A 20093-nucleotide genomic window follows, 5' to 3' on the forward strand; every position below is an offset into this window, starting at 1 on the left:
GTGCGTGTTTGGAGTGGAGGAGGTTGAGTTCCTGGGCTTTCGGCTCTCGAAGGAGGGAATCTCCCCAATTATGTCCCACACTGAGGCCATTTTATCCCTTCCAGATCCTCAGTCGCCATCCCAGCTATCTTCCTTCCTGGGGATGGCCGCCTATTACCTTAGATTCATGCTGCACTACTCTGACTCAACTCAGGAGTGTCATCTGCATTGATTGGGCGTGAGCTAAAGCAACCACTGGACTGCTTGAGAGTTGAGCCAGCTCCTGCACAGGGGAACCCAGCGCTCCAGAATGTCAGAGCTCAAGTGAAGGGTTCGCAGGCTCTAATGAAAGAAACATGCTACGCACCGAGTGCAGAGCCCCTCACTTTCAGCAGGGGATTGGGTCAGAATCAAACACATCCACCGCCAAAATAAGCTGCAGTCATACTGGTCTGAGCCCCTGCAGGTGACCAAGTGGCTGGGGCCGGTGTCTTACAGACTGGAAAATGGGACATGTTGGCACTCAAACTGCCTGCACAGGATCACAGCCCCCACACCTCCAGACTCACCTTTATCCTAGGCAGTGGGACTGGGTTGGCAGCCCAGGCCAAAAGCTAACCGGGGTGGGGGTGACCCACCAGCACCACCAAGCACAGCTTCGGGGCTTGCACGCCCTCAAAGAATGCGGGCTCCGCCCATCTGGCATAGGGACTATGTGACAGGGTGATAGTCCTCAGTCACATAAGAAACACATCAAAGGGTCACCCCGAGCTGCGAGAGAACCTTTAAAATCCGTTGGACCTCCCTCGGCTCCTTTCAGTAGGCCTTTACAAACGATGTGTTCAGGTCATGCTACAGTTGACCCCTGAGCAGCGGGATGCTTGGAGATATTGTGAACACAAACTATTGTTCCTGTTAAGGGGCCCATGCATGTTGCTTTGCATCATGGGAAGAACAGCGTGATTTCTGGTCAGAATAACCTGCCGGCAAAATAAATCCTGCAGATTAAATGTCCTGAAATGTGCTTTGCAAAGCATTTTTCTGTAGCACAGTTTTCTCAGAATCATACATCTTTAGGTATGCTATTGTAGTCTGCAGTATATTGGTTCAGTATATTTATGTGCAATTAAAGTGGAAGCACTTTATAACCTTTGCACATTGTAATGCCAACCACAGAAACAGTCTTTGTGCTGAAAACAATGTTTGAAAATATTCTGTAACATATAAAAGAGCACAATTTTTGTTAGAAAGTGATGAAAAAAGTATGTTTGTCAGTTTATATAAGAGAAATAGTCTGAATTTTTGAAATATCATACATTTGGTTGCTACCTAGGGGTCATTAATATTGCATTAAATGGCAGCTGGAGCATTAAATATGAGTATTTTTTTATTTTATTACTCATGTGTAGCCTTTCCTATCTGTACTGTTCTATTCTTTTTTCTCATTAACATAAAGTTAATGAATTTTCTTCACTTGAAGTCCCCCTTTTTCTGGATTTTTCCTAAGCTTTCTGCTGCATCTGATCCCGGCTTTCACGGCTCCTGTATCCTGCTGTGAACTCTGTTGACTTGATAGCTGGTGGTTGTATAAGCCTTACAGGGGGAAATTCAAAACCCTGGCTCTGTTCAAAGATGCTGTTTCTCACCAAACAAACCCTGTCTGCTGATGAAGACCAGGAGATGTTGCCGAAAGGTCTGCAAAAAGCACGAAAGATGTTGACATGACACTTGTTAATCTGGGAATACAATCTCACTTTGTATGTCTGTTTGAATCCTGTTAATGTCCATGTTAATATACTATTAATAAAAGATGTCCATGAATGTCATTTATTTAACATTAAATAAACAAAGATATAACCATAAAATAAATTTAAATGACTTCAAGACATAAACGCACCCTAAAATAAATCTGAATAAGAGCGAGTTGAGGATTTGAGTCAATGTCTTGATGCACAGCAGTTGAAAAGTAGCAAGTGTTGCAATTCAGTTGTACGGTGAGTGTTACAAGGCAAAAAAAGAAGCAAGTGTGCAGAATTAAAATGAATTCGAATGCAATACAATGCTTATTAAAAGACAAATCTGAGCAGGAATGTGCAAAATCTCAAAAAAATATTTGAAAAATATACATTTAAAAAGATTACAAACCTACTTATTTAATTATCAACTCCATTTATTTTAAGATCTATCTATCTATCCATCTATCTATCCATCTATCTATCTATCTATCTATCTATCTAGACAGACAGACAGACAGACAGACACTATTGTAAAGCAAAAAATAAAATAAAAATATTTCTACATATATTTAAGTGAGACAGTTGTATAGACAGAAAAATATAAATATTTTTACTATTATTTTATTGTTATTATTGTTATATTTATTTTTTCATATATTATTTTTATTTTAAATTAAAACATCAATATAAAAAATGAAAATTACATTATTATTACTATTACTATTATTATTATTATTATTATTATTATTAATAATAATAATAAAAGCAATATAATTTAAAATAAAAAAAATATTTAAATGTTTCTAAAATTATTTAAGTGAGAGGGCTGGACAGATTGTTCAATAATATAGAAAATAAAAACTTATTTATTTAACTATCTGCTCCATTTATTTTAAGATCTATCTATCTATCTATCTATCTATCTATCTATCTATCTATCTATCTATCTATCTATCTATCTATTTTTTTATGTTGAAAAAAATAAAATAAAATATTTTCATTATTTCATATATTATTTTATTGTGAAATTAAAATGTTTTATTTTATTATAAAATTGATTAAAAATACAATTATATTATTATTTTATTTGTTTATAGCAATGTAATTAAAAAATTTAAAAATATAATTGAAATATTTCCAAAGTTATTTAAGTGAGATGGCTGTAAAGACTGTACAGGAATATTGTGCAATTATGTGCAAAATAAAAATGTATTTAATAAATTACTTAAAATAGTAATCGTTTTATTGCCTCATTCGTTTATTTAAGGATTCTTATGCATCTTACAATTTACGTGTTTATTTATTACTGAATAAAAATGTATTTTCTGCACGTTGGGGGTTTAAAACTGTAAACTATGGCACTATTTTCCCGTTTTCCTCTCAGTTTGAATGCAGCGCGGGAATGTTGGACTCTACCATTAATGATAAAGCTGGTGTGCATTTCTACAGGGGGAATAAATGCAGGAAATGCACCAGTTGTTGCTGAAATATGATCATGATCAGAACAAAACACGCTTATTTATTAAGATGGAGCTTCTCCCACAGCAGATAAATGAGAGAGGTTAATATAAAAATGTGATATGTTTCCATATGTGCGTGTTTCACCTTGACTGGCGGATTTTTCCTGCAGTACCAGCCGCCGCCGCCGCCGCGCTCCGGGGCGTTTTTTTTTTTTTTTTTTTTATCTCCATCCGCCGCTCATGCAGCAGCAGCAGCAGCAGCGGGGAGGGATGTGTTGTATCATCCCGGCAGCCGCGCACACCACCCTCAGTCCTCCAGTCGGAATCCTGCGGCTCCACCATGGCTCTCAACATCCCCGGAGTGTCCGTGATGATGCTCTTCTACCTGCTGGTGCTCGGCATCGGCATCTGGGCCTCCATCAAGTCCAAAAGGGAGGCCAAGAAGGGACACGGGGACAAAACGGAGATGGCTCTGCTGGGCAACCGGGGCATTAACCTGGTGGTCGGCATCTTCACCATGACAGGCGAGTAAATCAGCCAAGGACGACAGGGACTCTCTGCCTTTATCTGTGCTTTTAAAAAGCCGCTGCTTTGTTTATTTATTTTTAGCTCCGCATATTCTGCTTTGCGGAGCGATTTGAGAATTATGCAACGCGATTTCTCAGCGCCTGTTTATTCTAAAAGGAATAAAAACTAAAGGAGGAGGAGGAGGGGGTGGGGGGTGGGGGTGGAAAAAATGAAAACGTGCACGTGTTTCCGAGGCGGTTTTGTTCTCATATCGACCAATCCTGACGTGCCAAATTCCAAATCATAAGCCAACCAGAATCACATTTATTCCAGTTGGCTTCACACTCGTGCATTTGTACCATTTAATTTTTCCATATGACTCCTCAAGGTGGGTGCTTTTAAAGAATTGGTCATTAAATTTAGCCTAGATATTTCCACCACCCCCCCCCCCCCCCCACCAGCCTAACCCACCACCACCACCACCCCCTATTTAAATTTAATTTGCTATTAAAGTTACAGTAGACTGGCTGGTTTGTGTTCACATATCAGGTTGCAGGCAGGTGCAGCAGCAGACAGCAGGCTTCCTTCCTGCTAATGTCCTCTACTGTGTGTGTGTGTGTGTGTGTGTCTGAATCACTGTATGTATGTAATGTGTGTGTCATGCAGCTACGTGGGTTGGAGGTGGGTTCATCGTGGGCACAGCGGAGGCAGTGTACAACCCCTCCATGGGTCTGATCTGGGCCGTGATGCCGATCGCAGCCACCATGTGCTTCATCATTGGTGAGATTTTTAATAAAAAGAAGAAAAGAATTGTAGAAGCTGAGGGGGTCACATTCAAGACAACTGGCACATGATCGCACAGGAGCTTTAAAAAAAAAAACGGGGAATGACTCAGGAAATCAGGAAAAATGCCACATTTGACACTTTAATTAATGAGTGTCCTCTGTCAGCAGCGAAGGCGGACTCGGCTGGAGTCAGACGCAATGACAGCAGCTAGAAATCGAGCCAAAAATGTACTTTAATTCATATATAGTGCCTTAGACAAGGGCAGTGCTCCTTGTGTGTGACTATGAGAGCGATATAGCTGCACTTTCACACAGTAAAGTGTGTTGATCTCTATCTAAAATTGCAGTGGAGACCCTCAACTCAGAGCCAGATGTTGCATCTAATGAAAGACTTCAAGGTGATTTTACAGTCCTCTGACACTGGAGAGAAGCCAGTTTACAGTAGGCAGTCCACACCTCGTCTATATGGATTTTTAATATGAGCAGTAAAGGCTACGGCTGAGTATTTTCACCTAGCGATGACACAGATTCAGATTTCTGGTGTTTTATACATACTAAACCTACAGAATTAAGTTTCCGGCTCGAACATCCATCCACCCATTATTTATACACTGCTTAATCCTCATTAGGTCGTGGGGCGGGGCTGGAGTCTATCCCAGCTTACTTATGATGAAGGCAGATGACACTTTGGACAGGTCAGTAGTCTGTCACAGGAATACATATAGAGGCACACAGTCACACTCTCATTCACACCTACGGACAATTTAGAGTCACCAGTTAACCTCAGCACGTTTTGGGACTGTGGGAGGAAGCCACATACATACATGCATAAGGAGAACATGCAAAATCAATGCTAAAAGATCCCGGGAAGACGGACTGGGAATCTTCGTAGCTGCGAGGCTAGAGTGCTAACCACCAAGCCACTGTCTAACCTCAGCTCCAACATGTACAATTTGAATCACTCCAATATTGCAATTGTGCAGCGTGGAGCAGTTTTCCTGTGTTTGACCAGTAGTAGAGCTGGTGTGCTCGAGAGGCAAAAAGTTCTCACATTTAAGATTAAGGTTAGCCTTTAAAACTTGCACAGTCGGGAAATTTGCAAAGAGGAGACTGCAAATGTGTAGGAAACAGGGGTTTAAAGTAAAAAAAAAACCACTTAGGTAGTCATTCTTCTACATGTGGACATTAAACTATTGCACATATTCTTCTGGATGTGGAAAATAAGGATGTTGCACATGTTTTATATGCTGAATGACAATGATATTCTTACAGCACAGAGTCACATCTGAACCATATTCCAGCACGGAGGGATTATTTTAATGAGAAAACTTCTAAATATGTGACTTTGAGATGAAGTTTTTTTTAAGCTCAGTCGAGGATTTTTTGTTGCTGACATTTAGGCAAGCGGCAAATATCAAGGTGGCAGATCACAAAGCACTACATTCTTTTGTAGTAGAATAGATGTTACTTTAATTAAAATCATTTATCCTCAGGCGTCACACTCAGCTTGTCAGACTTTGTGCTGCTCTGTCAGACTTTTAACTTACCTTAAAGTACAGAAGATCTGTCATTTATTGTAAAGATGCTTTCTGGTCTGAGTCTATAAAAGTCTAATTTCATTGTTCTTACTGTATATTCATTGTGGAATCAGAACTAAACTCTCCCTTCTTCATATATTAGAGTTTTTCCCTCTGTAAACTGCATAAAGGTCTCCTGGGAAACGTAGGAATTCGGTTATAAGAAGGTGAAGCAGGAGAGGATTTTCCCCCTTCAGCATTAAGAACATAACCTTCTACTGTAAACGATCCCTAGAGTTTTGCTGAACATCACTAAATTTTAAAGCCAAGAGTGTAAACGCAATGCCTGAGGGTGAATTTTCAACATTCGGGAGGTTTTATGATGTTTTTCTTTTGATGAAAACACAACAGGTTGCACAAGTTTCCTTATTTGTGCAGATTAGAGAAGAAAAACTGCATTCTTTCTCCACGTGAAAGCCACATGAGAAAGAAAAGATTTATCCTCTTAAAGCCTCATGAAGGCACACTGACAGTTTTTCTTTTACTGTTACTGTAAATTCAAAATGCTTGTTTAATAACCAGCTTTTGCCTTTAACATTTAATGAGATAAAGCATTTTTGGGAAATAAGCAGCAGAGCCTGATGTGATCATTTAGCTGTGAAAATCCTAATTATTACACCTTACTCTGCAGCCACTGAAGGAATTAGTTAAATAAGACGCCTAATTTAAGTGTTTTCTAGCCGAAGAATGCCTCAGGGAGCAATATATTTAGCACACACAGATCTAAATCTTTCTCTCTTGTGTCTTTGAGGTGGCCTCTTCTTCGCCGAGCCAATGAGGAACAACAAATACGTGACCATGATGGATCCGTTCCAGATCAAATACGGAAAAGTACCGACAGCCGCTCTGTCGCTGGCGTCACTTGTATCAGAGATTATGTGGGTGACAGGGACACTCATAGGATTAGGTAAGAATGTTTCTATATGCAACACCTCCAGTGTGTTAGTGTGCGTCTGTGATCCTTGTTGATCCCGGCAGCGGAGCAGCTGTTGATCGCAGCTCTTTGCCGAGGCGCTGAGTGAAACACAAGCCTTTGTCTATATTGTACAGCCGGTCTGAAATAACTCCATCAGGGGAACGAGGGGCTTTAATCACACCAACACCCGCAGTGGTGACGGCTTTCAGACGTATATGATGGTAAACAAACAAACTGCGGCGATGTAATCAACCGCCGAGGTGCAAGAAGCATCACTTTTTTTAATCGTTTCAATCAAAACTTACACGTCAAACCGACATTTACAGTCCACCAATTAAGCCGTCGCTTTGCACAGTTCTCCCTCCTGGATTGTACTTTGACACCATACAATGCTATATTGTGCTGTTTTTAGCTCTCTAAAAGTGAGTCAGCGCATTAGTGGAACGTAACCCAAACACTGCTGCAAAAAGTGACATTTAATTATGTGCAGGAGCAGCATCATTACACATTCCTTTTATGTTTCCACTCCACCTCAGACAGCATAATTATAATGTGCCTATAAACTGAGCTTGTTACTGTATTTCAGCATAAATTTCCAAATAAGTGAGCATGTTTTGAAGCTTTACATTTAGATAGTGTTGCACGACAATATATTTGTAATAATATCTGATATGCTAATGTTTTCTAACTGAATTTGGGTGATACATGCACATGTTTTTACCACATAATTAGAATAGAAAAGCACTCATAAAGCGTACTACTCCACCAAGGCTGCTCAATCATTGTATCATTTCCAACATATAAGTCCCGATAGGTCGATTTGTTGTAGGTTTGTAATCGGTTTTTGAGTAATTTTGCGCACAGACAAACAGACAGATAAAATTTCACCGATCGTCACATAACTCCACCGCGTTCTTTGGCAGAGTAAAAATCATCAAGCCTTATTATAGCTGTTCAAAGTGTCACTTTCCCTGCTTCAAATCACATTTATTTTTATTGCTCTGGCAAGGAACGAAGGAGTTATATTACGATTAGTGTTGGTTTATCTGTCTGTCTGCCTGTTTACAACATTACTCAAAATGGACAACAAACAAACAAATTAATGGATCTGAATGAAATTTTTAGGGAAGGTCAGAAATGACACAAGGACCAAGTGATTAGATATCAGCAGTGATGTGGTTTATAATCTGGATCCATGGATTTGTTAACCCGTTGCGGTTCAGCGGCCCGCGGGCAGTCCGTTTTGATATCTGCATAAGCATTTTTCGAAATAGAACGACACTGCCAGCTTGATGATAGAAACATTATACACTGATGGAAAGCTTGGATTCTCATGAATCCGCCGGTATAAACCACTTTCAGATGTGATTACCACAGTGGGTAATAACACATTTGTCCGACAAACAACGAATATCCATCCATCCGTTCTCTGTAACACGGCTTCAACGCACACAGCGCGACTCACATTTCCGGGTTCATTATTACACACAGATGAAAATATTCCACAAAAAACGGCCATAATCCAACCTTGGACATTCAGACGAAACAAGCCAGTAAAATATTTTGTCCAAAACATGTCCTGAAGTCGGTATGTACTCCACGAATCGGTCGTTTTCGAGGAAATGCACCTCGCGATGCGCGTCCAATATTCCCTGTATTTCTCGTCATATTTTTATTTACAAATAAAATATTAGCGATTTTTGTACTGAAAATGGCTGGAATTGACTGCACCTTATAGGGCTACAGATTTCTGTATCATTGTGAGATAGCAGCACAGCGTCACTGTAACCATGACAACAAGTGAACACTACGTCAGCTGCCTGCTGACGATCACATGATTGTGATCCTACTGCAAATCCACCACTGCGGACTTATCGGGACTTGTCTGTAGGAAATGATACAATGACCAACTGATTAAATTGTGGGAGTGTTTCCGAGTCTCATCAATTCTTGCCACCCACTACATATTTAGGTCACGTGTAGAAAGGGGGACCAGTAAATCCTCCAACCCCCAAAAAATTATTTAATTGATTGTCAGAGAATCACTGGACCCCCAGCTCCCAGCTCTCCGTCTAACGGGTTCGGTTCTACAGCCCGGTGGGGTCTGACCCACCGTTCTGAAGAACGTTTAAGCTGATATTTGAGGAAAATTCCCCTAGCTTCTAACTGCCTCCATCCAGCCGTCTATCCTGCTTCCTCTGATAATTATTTTAACTGAGTAGTCACTTTCAAATGGTCAAATTAACTACCAGTCATGTCTGTTAACGGCAGCTTTTCCTCTCATGGGTTTGGCACTTGGCAAGTTGCTAAGTTAAAGTTTAGAGGTTAGGAAAAACCCCAAGGATATGTTTGTAATAGGCCACCCACGTCCCCAAAGACTAGTAACCTTTCAGAACCTTTTTAGATGTAATGCACACAATAACCTGGCTTTTTGCCACCAGAGAAAATATTCATAATTAATCATTGTGATAGGGATAAAGAGAATTCTGTTAATCTGTTAACTTTAATTGCAGGAAAAATGTTTATTTTAATATTTTAGCAAGGGCGTAGCAATAGCTCTTAATCATCAGCCAATTAATCAGACATCACTATTCTTTTAATTGCTTAACACGACTCATAAGTGGAACTATGCTCTCATAAAAGAGAAGTAATAATCACCCAGATTATGTGATTTGGAGGGAGAGAGCAGCCGGCTTGGCCGTAGTCGACTGCACACCTGAAACCCGGCAAGTCTTTGAGACCCACGGGGTCTAGGGGGAAGTGGACGGGGGTCAGGACCAGATTTAGATCTGCATGTATCCAATTTGGTTGTTTGGGCCAGTAAAAACTTTGTAATTCCGTTCTGGTGTTGTTCCTCACGGGGAAGATAGAGTTCAGTAATGTTCCTTCAGTCAGCATTGTTTTTAGATCACAGTTCCGTAATCCTCAAACACTGCAAAAAAAGCAGTACTTTCATCCATAATTCGAATAGAACAGTTATTCCGTAGCAGATCATGTTGAATCCCCCGTCCGGAGTTGTGTGATAAAGTCCCCTTTGCTCAGGGCATTTCGACCCTGGTTTGCATCGAGCGACTACCACCCAACGACTCCCAACTTGCGTCTCGATCAGGTGTAATATATAGTGAACTGCACCTTTCGCATATGCAATGACTGCACCATTAAGTAACAGAGCAACGACTTCACCCCCCCCCCCCCCCCACACACACACACACACACACAAAAAATAAAAAAATTCGCACACTTCTACCATTCACTGACCGCACGGACACCTCCACTTTTAAGGAACTGAAACTATCTGCCCCCCTGATCAGGAAATGGAGTAGCAGATGTCAGCCTCCAGTTGTTGCTGGCATTCCATTGTGCAATCTTGTAGACAATGTGCACAGACTTATAAAAATCCCCAAAGTCTATTTTGAGTTTCGTGACCTCTACTGTGAACACTTGAACCTAGTTCATCTTAGCTCTTGACTTCTCACCTCATTACAAAGTTAAAACCCTCTTAACTTAACAGTTGTCAAAACTCTTTCTAAAACATCTCAGTTTCATAGCAATCAACTCTCTTAAAAGCATTCCCATTTCATAAATCATAAGTTACCTTTTTAGTCAAATATATCAAAAACATTAGTTTCCTATGGTAACCAAAAACATCACTTTTCACAGTGAGCTGCTCTTCTGACTTGGCTACTTCTTAAAGGGGAACTTCGTTTTTTTTCAACCTTTTTTCAACCCTAACGTGCTTTTTTCCCCACACTGACCGGCTCGGATAGTCTCAATGAGTGTCCCACAACATACTAGAGATGAGAAGTGAACGAAAATCTCCACATTACCTGGCGATCGCTCTTTGTTGTGGTCTGTATCCAAATCTCAGAAAGCAAATCTTTCTTTCTAGCGTCCTGAGATTTGGATACAGACCACAACAAAGAGCGATCGCCAGGTAATGTGGAGGAAAAAAGCACGTTAGGGCGGACTTTGACGCGGGGGGGCAAGTTGCCCCATACTTTTCGCTAGCTGAGCTGCTAGCTGAGGTGCTAAGCTGCCTGCCTGGCTAAATACTGGAGCTATGTCGAAAATTCATTTCTCCATCACTCACATGTATGAAATGACATATGGAAACAGACCCCAGGTTAAAAAAAAACGAAGTTCCCCTTTAAAACAAAGATTATCAAGACAACCTTTCAAAAATAATCAACCCATCACTTTTTACAGTGAGACACTCTTCTTATTTTTACACTGTTTCAACATTAAAGAATGTAAGAAATAGACTCTTGGTTAGTTCAAACACATCCATTAGGTTATGGCATAATTTGATGATAAATCACAGGTTATAATATCACAATGTTCCCTTATTTAGCTGTTGTTCTGTCAGAGTCTCTCCCTTGTGGCTGATTCTGGGATCTCATATCTCCATGCTCCAAAACACCCACTGCTATGAGATCCCAGTCAGCCCCTATAAATGGCTGATTTTGGGATCCCATATCTCCATACTCCACAACACACGCGTTTAGGTATCCGTACATAATGTGCACATGCATAACACATGCCTGTGCTCAACACTGGTGGACTACTGCAGGGTTCTTGCCAGCGCATTTCAGCGTAACGGGCCATTACGCTGTCAGTTTAAAAGATTACGCTGTGATTGGAGCCGCTACGCTGCCTTTCAAGTTGTGGTATTGTGTTTTGAGCACATTTGCTTGCGTAATATTTCCATATTTATGTGCGAAAACTTCTTTATTAGGACAGTTGGCGCTGTGAATGACAGTTATTTTGACAGATAACGCCATGTGCGTTTGTTTTTATCGACTGGGTGGCTATCTAGGTTAATTTATGTCTTCCCCCCTCAGCCGTACTTTCCTGTCGATTGACCCATTCCCGTCTAAAATTAAGAGTCGCTTCCAATCTCGGGGTTACAATTAGCATGTCTCGGTTGTTTCCGTGATGCCATGTATGGTGAATAGTGACCTAAATCACGAGCATTTGGAACATCTGCGTGACGCTCATTGGCTGACATCTGGGCCGGCCGTTCGCGAGATTTAATGGAGGCTATTGTGCATGCGCATAGTGTCGGGCCGTCCCGACCTGCCGTTATGCTGTAAAAAAAATCCTGGTGAGAACCCTGTACTGTGCTCTCTGACTGTTTTTCCAGTTAATATTTTTAAGCAAAACTACAAACTTATCTCCCTGTGAATGTTCTTTTTCGGTCAGTGCATTAACTTCTATCTTACTTTAGCCTATCTTATACTTAGAAAATCTGATCAATCTTAGGTTAAGAGTTCTGTTGCTTTGGTTAGTTCACATTCAAGTGTGAGGAAGTGTGTTTAAAACGCTATTATGTGTGTGTCTGACAGGTGTAACCATGAGTGTGATCCTGGATTTGTCCTACACCGTCAGCATCTGGATCTCTGCTGCTGTCGCCATCACCTACACCCTGCTGGGAGGCCTCTATTCGGTGGCCTACACAGACATCATTCAGCTCATCCTCATTTTCATCAGCTTGGTGGGTTTCTTCTCTTTGTATTTCCAAATTCACTCGTTAACTATTTTTTTGCTTTAGCCTAGCTTAGCATCAAGACTGGAGGCACTGCTAAAACATATTAGTATATTGTTCCTTGCTTGGAGAATCAGCACACAAGCAAAAATGTAAAAACAGCAAATTGTGGTTGGATTTACGTGCTGACAAACAATTTATTCAACTTCCAACTGTACAGCCTCTCTGCTGGTGTTAACATGATACCACAAACGCTACCAGTAGATTTTAAAGGCATACTGTCTTTTTAAAAATCGCCAAAATTACAACCATTGTCATAAAAAACCTGTAAAAACAGAAAACATGGTTGTATTTTCAGCTTTATAATAGTTATTGCACTAATCATCTGCAAGATTCCATTTGTTTGGGAAAACTACCCAAATCCAAGGCAAATAGAAAAAAAAATCTACACATCGTTGGACATGTCTCATTTAAAAATTGCTAGCCCTAACCCTTTGTATTCAGCAGATTCTCAAAAAAAAAACTAAAAATTCTGAGCTCCTTGGCACAACCATGAAGCCATCAGTGACTCAGCAACTCAACAGTCATGTGACAAAGAAATTCTGGGATTTTCCGGCTGAACTGCAGGCCATGTTTATACAGAACAGATAGGACACAAATATGGAAACACATTAAAAATGAAAGCAGTAAAATATCTGTAGCATGTAGATTTTTATCTTCTTGATATGATTTATGGCATTATAATGATGTCATACTGCACAAAGGACATTTATGTCCTCTCTGCTTCTAGACATGGTTGTTCTGTTTCCATAGAGGTACAGGATGTTATATTTCAGGAAAATGTGAACCCACAGTGACCAAAAACAGCTAGAAACTGCTTGGAATTCGGAGGATTAAACTGAAATTTCTCATTTTCAGATAACTTAAGACGCACAGTGTTAGGTAGTGAGCCTCAGAGGTGTTGTTAAATGGATTTTTGAACTCTAGTGACTCACGCTAGGCCTTTCTGTGTATGTTATGCTAGGCTAAATGTCCACATACTTAAACTGTGACTATGTAGCTAACAAATTTCAATGAAAAGGGCACCCACAGTGACCAAAAATGGCTAAAACTGCTTGGAATTCAGAGGATAAAACTGCAATTTCTCATTTTTAGATAACTTTAGACACACCATGTTAGCTAGTGAGCTTCAGGGGTGTTGGTAAATGCATTTTTGAACTGTGGTGAACCACACTAGGTCTTTCTGTGTATGCTAAGCTAGGCTAACTGCCCATATATTTAAACTGTGACAATGTAACTTACAAATTTCTTTATTTTACCAAAGAAAAGTGGATTTCATCCCCGACAAAACACACCCATGCTCACTTCAGTTCATTCAGGAGGACTGTTATAGCCTTATATGTTGTGAGTGGTAGCTTCTGGTGGCTAATGTTAAGCTAACTCTGAGTTTATATTAATGACTATATGCCTCTTTTCCACTTTTGCCATGGTTTGTTGGTCATTATGTTACAATGTAAGCTTATAGAGGCTCCAGTGGCCACGGTTAAGCAAAAATCACAGCTGCTATCTCTGAAATCGCCCCCATCTCTCACTTCTCTCCACTACATATACATGCATGTCCATAAATAACAACAATCAATAATTCATGAAGCAGCAAACTGAGATTTCGGACACTCAGAAATCAGCAAGTATTTGCATCACCAACCTGAGCTGTAGAGAAACACTGTTGGCATCTGTAAAGAACCTGGACACTCAGAAAAACAGCTAAATGAGGAAAGTGTTGGTTAAAAATGAACTTTAATAGGGTTTGCTGAATATTACTGGCTTATGTTGTAGTGGCTGTGCGTCCCCTTCACTCTGATAAACCCGGCTGTCTTGGATATCACTGAGACGGCCTACAATAAAACCTACCAGAATCCATGGGTCGGGACTCTGGAGGCCGACAGAGTCTGGAGGTGGATTGATAACTTTCTACTACTGGTGAGTGCAAGAAAACGAGAAAATCTAATATTAAACCCACATTTATGGTTGTTTAAGGGTGAAGGTTGCTCAAGTATGCCCTTATTGTTCTGTTAAATCAAGTTCAAGACACAAGTTGTGAAGTTCTTTGTATTTTTGCAGATGACCTTTTGTCTTTCATCATCAAACTGTAGGCTTTCTTGTCAAGATTGTGCATTAAACTGTTCTCAGGCTTGATGTTTCTTCAGATTTGGCAGAAATGTGAATTCCTGCACTTGAGGTGGTTGCTAAAAAAGACAGCTGAACAAGTCATGACACGCTGTACGAAGGTTTAGCTCAGTTTCTTAATACGTTTGTGTGGAGGAGATCTGAAGAATATATTCCCAGTGTGGCTGAAACTCCTCAGGAGGTTGAAGGTTTCAGGATATTTGAGCTGTTCTAGTTTTCAGCATTTCCTTTGCCAACAGATACATCGTGCTGTGATAAAGTAACATCCCAAAGCGTCTTATTTTTCTTACCTCTCGTTCTCTTCGTCCTCCAAGGGTTTGGGGAACTTGGGTCTCCAGAACTTCCACCAGAGGACGCTGTCGGCCTCCTCCTCCAGCACAGCAAAGATCACCTGCTTCGCCGCGGCGTTCATCGTTCCCACGTTGGGAATCCCACCCATACTGCTCGGAGCAGCGGCTGCATCAACAAGTACGAATCAGGAACAGACTAAACTATATAAATAGCTTTGGAAATGACTATTAGACCACCGGGAACACGGTTTTCTGCAGTTGTGTTCTTAAGGTTGCATGGACGCTATTTTGCAGATTCCAAACCTGCTAGAAATTAGCCTTTGGCTTTGTCCCTCTTTGGGAAATATTTCTGTTTTTTTGCCATCTTGCAAATGTCTTCGTGCTGGGACTGTTGAGTAGTAATTTCATTTGAGTGAACTTAAGGGAACCCAGCGTGACCAAAAACGGCTAATAACTGCTTGGAATTCAGAGGATTCAACTGCAATTTCTCATTTTTACATAAGTTAAGACACAGTGTTAGCTAGTGAGCCTCAGGAGTGATGGTAAATGCATTTTTGAACTGTGGTGAACCACACTAGGCCTTTCTGTGTATGCTAAGCTATGCTAATTGCCCACAAATGTAAACTGTGACTGTGTAACTTACAAATTTCTTCATTTTACCAATGAAAAGTGGATTTCATACACAACAAAACACACTCATGCTCACTTCAGTTCATTCAGGAGCTCTGCTGATACAGTTTTAGGTAGTGAGGCATAGCTTCTTGTAGCTCATGCTAAGCTAACTCAGGATAAAATTTACTGGTTTAGTTTAATGACTACATGCCTCTTTTCCACTTTTGCTATGGTTAGTTGGTCATTATCCTACAATGTAAGCTTATAGAGGCTCCAGTGGCCACAGTTAAGCAAAAATTAAAGCCGCTGCCTCTGAAATCCCCCCTTCTCTCACTTTTCTCCACTACGTTGCTATTTTTTGTCATCTTGTTGAGTAATAATTCAGTTTGGATTATCTGTTGTATTTATGCACAAAATAATGGTGACTCTAAAAGTAGTTTTCGGCGTTGTAGTGTCCATTTTAACATTTTTGCAGTCAGTTTCACCTTATTTTTAAACACAGTTAATTGCATGTATTGAACTCTTACAAGACTTTTCATGTCTTTTAGAGGATGCTGAAATTATTCTGAGAAAAGTCAAACCAAGTTATCAGTGTTGAAGGCCTGTAGTGTCGACTTTGTCAAGAAAACAGCAGCTGGTCATTTCAGATTTTCCATGATACTGAACACTGATAGAAATTTCCAAAAGAAAGGATTAACTGAAATGACATTTGGTGGTTTCTGTAGTTATCTTTTGGCTCATTCAGGAAAAATGAACTAAGTTGTGTTTCTTTGTCATCACCAAGGTTTATAACATGTATTTCTTTTTTTTTTTTGTTCCTCAGACTGGAACTTGACCTCTTACGGTTCTCCGTCTCCCGTTGAACGTGGAGAGACGGGACTCGTTCTGCCGATCGCTCTGCAGCACCTCACCCCCACCTACATCTCCATCATCGGCATCGGGGCAGTGGCGGCCGCTGTGATGTCCTCGACTGACTCGGCTTTGCTCTCTGCGGCCTCCATCTTCACCTCCAACATCTACAAGAGCATCCTGAGGACACAGGTGAGGAACAAAAAGAGATTTTACACATTGATTTAATGGCTGAATGTAGGGTCGTGATGGTGGTTCTTCCTCCTGGCAGGCGTCCGAGCAGGAGATCCAGTGGGTGATCCGGGTATCGGTGGTGGTGGTGGGCCTGGCCGGGACGTCCCTCACCTTCCTGGACAACAGTGTCCTGATGATTTGGTTGCTCCGCTCCGACCTCACCTACACCCTCATGCTACCTCAGCTCGTCTGCGTCCTTTTCTTCAGGATCTCCAACGGTTACGGGGCGGTTCTGGGCTGCGCCGTCGGCATCCTGCTGAGGGTGCTGTGCGGTGAACCACTGCTCGGAATACCGACCATTCTCAAATTCCCAGGATGCACTCTGGTGAAGGGTGTCTACGTCCAGCGTTCTCCCATCAGGACCATCTGCATGCTCTCTGCCGTGGCGGCCATCTTGCTGTTTTCCTACCTGGCGTCTGTTCTGTTCAGCAGGGGCCTGATTCCTGAGAAATGGGATGTTTTCAATGTAAAAGCTCAGTATTCAACACAAACACGAGGTGGCGCCAAATCTGACTTCAAGGACCAGGACTTGAAAGAACAAAACGAGAATGATGAAGTGTGCGAACCAATGCTAGAACTAACATGTTAAACCTCATTTGAAGTAACATTTTTATACATTTCACATTACTTTGTTATTTTTAAAAAACAAAAAAGAAATAATGAGACACTTTTAATTATAGTACAGTATATTTTGAATTTTTTGTATATTTTTATATGCAGCATAAATGGAAAAGCATCTCACCTATGCTCTTTGTTACAAGAGCTTAGCAGTTTTTCTGCAATTTTATGCAGCAGCGATGCTTTTCAAGTGTTGTCGGATAAGACGACGGACCCCCAACCGCTCCGGCTGGATGCTCATAGTCATTTTGTGGCTTTGACAGTTTGCAGGTTAACCATAGCTGTTTAGAACAGTTAGAGGTGCTGATGTTTGGTTGAATACTGAACCTTAATTTCAATATTTTGTCATCGCGGAGAAGAAGGAGGGCTTCTCAACCACATATTATATACACGTCACTATATAAACACTATAAAAAACATGATTGTAAACGATAAAATAATCTCTGGTGTGCACTTTTCCTACTATTTAAATTACTCACTTTGATGCAGACTTACTGCAGCCCAACTACACGGGTGTATTATGTTGAAAAAAATGAACAAAAACACACTAAGATATGATATGAATGAATGTTACAGGATGCAGATTAGGATCAGGACCAAAAATCACAAATAGTTCTCTTTAATTTCCAAAGACAAATATTTAAAAAAACCAAACAAACTGCCTCTTAACACTGAGACTCTGGCAGCTGTGCTCATGAGGGAATCAACCCACTCTGCTTCTAGTCCTGGTTGTACGACAGCTTTCAACATTTAAAAAAAACGGCAGTTAATAAGACTAAAATCTGTTGAAAGTGACACAGGACCAGCAGTTTGGTTCATACTGCCAACGTGCTGCACAACTGCCAAACGCATGAATGTTAAAAAACAGCCCACTGACCTGCTCTTTCATGCTTTGAAGGCCAACTGATTTAATTACGGCTTACACAAAACAGGCGACATGAAAGCAAAGACACTTCGGTGACCCTGAAATTTGCAATCATGTAATTAAGTTCAAATAAATCCACAGATTCTGCCATTTTTTTCTTTCACACACGGGCATTATTGTTGTATTATCCTTTGTTATTCTTTCACATTTCTTCTTAGGCTTTGGTCAGTGTGATTTTTTTTTTCGCACTTGGAATGCAGCAGCCGCAAAGTGATGTGTCTTTTTTTTCAAGTGCTTTTTCACTTATTTAGAAAATCACAAAAGGATTATCTTAGATATTAAAAGGGAAGTTCTGGTATTTAATTAACCGTAAATTAAAATTTAAAGGCCCCAAATCAACATTTGGATGAAGAGGTGTTGCGACATATGATTTTTTTTTTTTTAATGACATTTTGAGGTCATAAAAACACACATACAAAGGTATCATTTTAACATAGAAACATAAAACAGCTGTAGTTACAGACTCTTTATGCTTGTGTTTTGAGTTTAAAACAAAAACACACAAGAAAGCGAAGTGGATTTTTCCGGAATCAATCCAAATATCACAATAAAATGTGGATCTATATGAAGATTATTACTCAAACCAGGAATCATGTCTCCTGTAATTAACAGTTGAGCTAAAATCATTAAAAAAAACATAGGATTATACTACTTTTGTGCTATCTGCACCATCTGCTGATCCCAGATCTCTTGAATATGATAAAAAAAAAATAAGGATAAGCGGTTAAAAAAAATGCCAGAATTTCCCTTTAAGCACTTGGACAATACTATATATGTGCTGCTTTAAAAGTAAAAAAAAAAGAGAGACCTTACTACTTCGTAGTAAGATGCATTTAAAAACACAAAAAAACACTCTTCTCTACTGACTGCTTGTATAAATAATCACTTAATGGTTTCTGTTTAACTGAAATAACTAAGATGGCTTCAAATACAATGAATCTTGTGAATAATATGTCTGAAATGTAGCCGAACATGGATGTAAAAACAAAACAAAAACAAACAAAAAAACGATGTTAGAATTAAACAACTTGGTTCAAGCCCAAGGCGCTTCACCTGACTTCACGTGTCCTGTGAGCTTTGCTGTAATATGACACACAGAAATAACCTCGTCGATAATTCCACATGGGAGCGCGTGGCATGCCGGGACGATGACAGATGTCCGGACTGTCCCTCCCTCTGTCCTCCCCGATATCAAGAGCGGAGAAAAAATATACCAGAGCGGTACTACATGGTATGAGGTGACATCTCGCTCCTGACTTGTGTGTGTGCCAACAGCTCTGGTGGAACAATCATCCCACTGGACGCTCAGATAAAGGTCTTCTATAATAAGACAAGCAAGTGTTGCTGTCAGAAGGACACAGGCCGCTTCCTGTGCCCTCTCATGGATAAGTCTGTGATGAAGTCCAGAATGGCAAGCATGAAGCTCCGGATTGTGACGGTGGATTCGTACAATAACATGCCAATAATTCCGTTGTCCACCTCCTACATGCTAGGGGTTACTCTTGTCTCTTTGCCTGACTTTCTCTGCTGTTAAATCAGAAATTTAGGTCAGTCTATTTTCACGAGTCTGAGCAGAACGTTTTAATGTTTCATGACGTGTGTCTCATCAGTCTGGCTGATTATCATGACGAATTCCCTGGAAATTAATTTTTGAAATGTGCTGCTTTGGTTCTGATGCAGCCGCCTGCCTGTCATCTGTTGTCACTCTGCGTTCTTGTCCCTCCCACCGCGCTGTCTGATTGGTTACCAGTTATAGCCTATAAAAAAAACCTGCAGGATAAATGTCAAAAGGTTTCTTTTAAGTAAACATATGTAAAACATAAATAAACAAAGGCATTTCAGCAAAAGTTTGGGTTGGAGTTTGTGTTGAAATGTTTTTGATGCCAGTATTTTTATTAACACGGCTGAGTTATGTGGTGATCTGTGTACATTT

General features: G+C 40.4%; 1 protein-coding gene across 1 annotated transcript; it reads left to right on the top strand.

Annotated features, from left to right (window-relative positions):
* Positions 1-3391: 3391 nt before the first annotated feature.
* On the top strand, positions 3392-20007 carry LOC110970205 (high-affinity choline transporter 1-like). The gene is made up of 8 exons (XM_022220456.2): positions 3392-3699; positions 4349-4462; positions 6796-6951; positions 12306-12454; positions 14282-14425; positions 14947-15100; positions 16358-16575; positions 16655-20007. Exons 1-8 carry the CDS (start codon positions 3516-3518, stop codon positions 17204-17206), a joined length of 1671 nt encoding a protein of 556 aa, XP_022076148.1. The 5' UTR covers positions 3392-3515; the 3' UTR covers positions 17207-20007.
* The last annotated feature ends 86 nt before the right edge of the window (positions 20008-20093 follow it).

This window comes from Acanthochromis polyacanthus, chromosome 15 (assembly GCF_021347895.1).
Source record: "Acanthochromis polyacanthus isolate Apoly-LR-REF ecotype Palm Island chromosome 15, KAUST_Apoly_ChrSc, whole genome shotgun sequence".
Taxonomy (NCBI): Eukaryota; Metazoa; Chordata; class Actinopteri; family Pomacentridae; genus Acanthochromis; species Acanthochromis polyacanthus.

What these genes read in the sequence shown, in the direction of transcription:
- LOC110970205 (XM_022220456.2), top strand. Translation starts at nt 3,516, where the DNA reads ATGGCTCTCAACATCCCCGGAGTGTCCGTGATGATGCTCTTCTACCTG. An exon ending in CACCATGTGCTTCATCATTG is followed by an intron (nt 4,463 to 6,795) that starts GTGAGATTTTTA and finishes TGTGTCTTTGAG; the next exon opens with GTGGCCTCTTCTTCGCCGAG. An exon ending in TTGATAACTTTCTACTACTG is followed by an intron (nt 14,426 to 14,946) that starts GTGAGTGCAAGA and finishes TCGTCCTCCAAG; the next exon opens with GGTTTGGGGAACTTGGGTCT.